A 3,965-nucleotide genomic window follows, 5' to 3' on the forward strand; every position below is an offset into this window, starting at 1 on the left:
TATAAACTATTTTATAACATTTTTACAAAATGTTGATGTGGCCAACCTCTTTTTGGTTTTATCTAAGCCCACCATTAATATTACTTTTTCAATTATCAATAATCACTCCCTACATCAGCAGTTTGTAAAACTATTTGTAAAATGGTTGTATTCTTAGTATTATTCCTTTTTAACAGGGAAGATGGAAAACAATAATTATGAAAATGATGTTTTATTTATGATTTAACAGCATCAAAGGCAAAACAATGACTTTTCAATACATATAACAACATAGCATTAATCACATCAACAACATTACAACGTTATTCTTTGTGCAAGACTTTTGACATGTGGACTATTCTTCCTAGGCAACCAATGAGGATAATATGAAATTTTTAAGGAGTGCCTTAGTTTTGGCAGGCTCAAATATATCTATCCCATGATAACCCCCCTCGCCAAATTGGCTCACCACTGACACACACTTTTCTCTCATCAGTTTTGCCAGCTCAATTTGATGTTCAAACAGTATGTCTCCATCACAACCCACCACCAAGACCTTCCATCCTAGCAACTTGATCTTTTCCAGAAGCTGAGGCCCATCTCCAACCTTTGGATTGCAATACTCATGGTCGCGGTTAGCAATTGGCAATGACAATTCCCACAGTAGATCACAAACACTTAGTGGCAAATTTGGATCATTGTCCATCAATTCTGATTGAGTCCTTTGCGACCCACCAAAGCCTGGTTGATGCAATATCAACCCTCTGATCACCAAAGGCTCAAGTTTATCGATTTCCATGGCTGCTCGTAATCCTGCATGGTAGGCTATGTTACCACCAGCACTACTACCCATAATAAACATGTTAGATAAATCAGCATAATCTCTTATCCAATCATTTGGGGTGGTTTTGATCCAATGTAACGCTTCCATAGCATCATCATAAGCCGCCGGCAGACGGTGCTCTGGGGCGAGGCGGTACTCCACGGATACGATGATGACGTGGAGATCAATTGCCATGTTGGCACAATGATCATGGGAAATTGATGAGGCTGTACTGTAAAGGATGAACCCTCCTCCATGGAAGTAAACTGTGAGAGGCAGTTTAGTGGAGGAGTTATGATCAAGTGCTTCTCTGGGTAGGAATATTCTGACCCAGGTGTTGTTTGATTGGTTTAGAGGGACGTCTTTGGAGAGAACTGGAGTGGGGTGGCTAGGATCAGGTGTGGGTGCAGTGTTCGGGATTTCTTGGAGGCGTGTGATCGTGCCATCGACATTGAGGGCGATTTGGAGGTGTTGGTAGGGAACAACGGTGGGATTTGAGGGAGCAGTTTGACTTGACATGGCGGACTCTCTACTCTCTAGCTTTGTGATGAGCTATCTGCTCAAACTGTTGAGTAATGTAGTTGTATGAAGATGGAATTTGCTATGTGTTTGACTTTCACTCGTGAAAACAAGTTATAGTTGTTGGATTGGTTAATGTGAATTGGTTTAATTACTTAATTAATTAATTCTGGTAAGTTTGGAACACATAAAAACTAGGAAAGGCAATTGGTTGTTAATGTTAGAAATATAAATAGAGCAGTTTTAATACCACAACAAAAGGCACAACTTGTGCCACAACTCGTCACATGGCGAGTTGTGACATAAGTTGTGCCTTTTGTTGTGGCACCAGAATTCTTCATATAAATATTGTCCATTGTTGACACCCTATTTTGCAACTCGCATTTAACCTCACATGAAGGGCAAAAGGGTAATTTCATCTTGAAAATATGCATCTTGATTCTAGTCATTAGATCATTAATCTCATTTCACCAAAATGATCTTGATGTTGTAACGATTAAATCGACTGGTCATAAGCCCGAATCGGACCACCAGATTGAAAGTTATCATCAAATCAAATTTTAATGGCTGAGATGCATCATCAAAAATTGAGTCCGACTATATGTGATTATTAACAATTGATTTCAATTGATTATAAGTATAATAAATTTGAGATCAATGATGTGTCATAATTTGATTGATTAGGACTACATTATATGGTACGGTTGCACACACCTAATTAACTAGATAGTTAAACATTAATTATTCAATGAGTAATTTGTGCAATTATCTTTTAATTAGAGTAAATTCGGAACCATTTAAGTCTGAAATGGGAGTGATTGGAGTCATTTAATGTTAATTGGGAGCTAATTTGGGACCTATTAATGTTAATTGTGCTGAAACCATTTTCTAACAAATGACCTCTACTCACTATTTCATCAATATCTCTCAGAATATTTTGAATCTTTGAATGAGGTTAATTTTCCCAGAAACTAGATATTCGGGGCTTCAATTTGAGCACAATAATGAGACAATTCTGATCAGAATTGAGTCAGATATGATTTTTCGAAGTTGGCTTTACAGGCTGTTATAACAACTACGGGAAAACCGAACTTTGCTTGCTCCTCACTGTCATCAATCTCCACATTTAATGCACCAAATTTCCCCAAAGGATAAAATGAGGTCTAGGTTCATGATTCTTTATCAACCCTCATTAAATGACATTCTATTCATATTTCCTCCTCCACTCCTATATAAACCTTTCCTCTCCTTCATTTCAAAGCACACAAAAAACCCCATCTCTTCTCTTCTTTTGAGTTCTAGTGAAGTTGAGTAGTTTTGTCATATCTTGATCTTCCTGAGACTCAAGGTATTGAGTGAGACTCACTTTCCCTCTCCCTCTCCTAGATCTTCTTTTCCTCCACCCCTAGGACCTCCATCAAGAGTCCCCTCCTCCACCATATGGATCTTGCATGAAAGTATAATCTCATTCCCTAACTGTTTGTTTATGTTGCCATGATAAGAATTTAAAATTAAAGCATGATAATTCCCTTGAATATGTTTGAATGTTCTTAATTGTTCTTATGTGTTCTTCACATGTTCATGCATATCACTAGATTTAATTTTAAATCCACATAAAAAATATGAAAAACATGTTTGTTTAATAATTCTTTCAAATCCTTCAATCTAGGTTATCACCATCCACACACATTCACTAGAATTTATTTTTTCAATCCTTGATAAATTGAATTAGGGTTTATCACATGCACACACATTAAATTCAACATGCAAATTGATTGATAACATATTGGATGATGTGATATGAATGTTGGCCACCATAGTCTAGAAGACCAGTTTCACCGGGCAAGGTGGGTGCCTAAAACCTTCCCATCGATTTTTAGATTATAACTAGGAAACAAACCCATGTACTTTATCTTAGATTGTATCTAGGTCCAAAACCATGTAATTTTCCTATGATCAATGTAAATTCAATTTCAAATTAATAAAATGAAGAAATTTTCAATTATGGTTTTCTTATTTTTCCAATAATTAAATAAGTGGCGACTCCATTGTAAAACCATTAATTTAAAGGGAAAAATATAACTAGTCGAACATCCATTTTGAGAGACAATAACACGACTCCACCCATTCACATGGGTTTGGCCCAATATCTACAAAAATGGGCCGGGGGCGCAGTCTCTCACATCCATGTAAGATGATTCTAGATACCAAGTGGTTAGAAGTCATGATTGCACCAAGTAGTTACTCTCACTAATTGGTAAATTAATTTTATATTATGTTTTAGGATATATTTCCTCAAATTAAGGGATAATATTTAATAATTGTTTAATGTAGGTAAAACTTTATCATTTAAACTTCAACAAATTTGAATTCTATTCAAATTAAAAGGCTATTATAAAAAATTCTAAACTTTAATCCCAAACAACAACTCATGTTTTCTTTTTAGAAGTCATGATTTCTAGACTTGTTTAATTGGACTAAGTAACAACTTGACTAATTACCTAGGTTAATCTAATTGTGTTTTTAAGGGGTCTAAAAACTATCAAGTGGTATCAGAGCGGGTAGCTCTTTTGTTGTTGATCCTTTGATCACTGAGCTGATCCTTGACCCCTGTTGTCATGGAACACGAACACTTTCTAGTTAT

At 35.9% G+C, this 3,965-nt stretch overlaps 1 protein-coding gene across 1 annotated transcript; it reads right to left on the reverse strand.

Annotated features, from left to right (window-relative positions):
• Positions 1-343: 343 nt before the first annotated feature.
• Positions 344-1,331, reverse strand: LOC115970873 (carboxylesterase 1-like). Its single transcript, XM_031090492.1, has one exon. It carries the CDS (start codon positions 1,319-1,321, stop codon positions 344-346), a length of 978 nt encoding a protein of 325 aa, XP_030946352.1. The 5' UTR covers positions 1,322-1,331.
• Positions 1,332-3,965: the final 2,634 nt, after the last annotated feature.

This window comes from Quercus lobata, chromosome 12 (genome assembly GCF_001633185.2).
Source record: "Quercus lobata isolate SW786 chromosome 12, ValleyOak3.0 Primary Assembly, whole genome shotgun sequence".
In the NCBI taxonomy this organism is placed as follows: Eukaryota; Viridiplantae; Streptophyta; class Magnoliopsida; order Fagales; family Fagaceae; genus Quercus; species Quercus lobata.

Bases quoted from the DNA above. Each gene is read 5' to 3' on its own strand.
- LOC115970873 (XM_031090492.1), bottom strand. From the start codon at position 1,321: ATGTCAAGTCAAACTGCTCCCTCAAATCCCACCGTTGTTCCCTACCAA.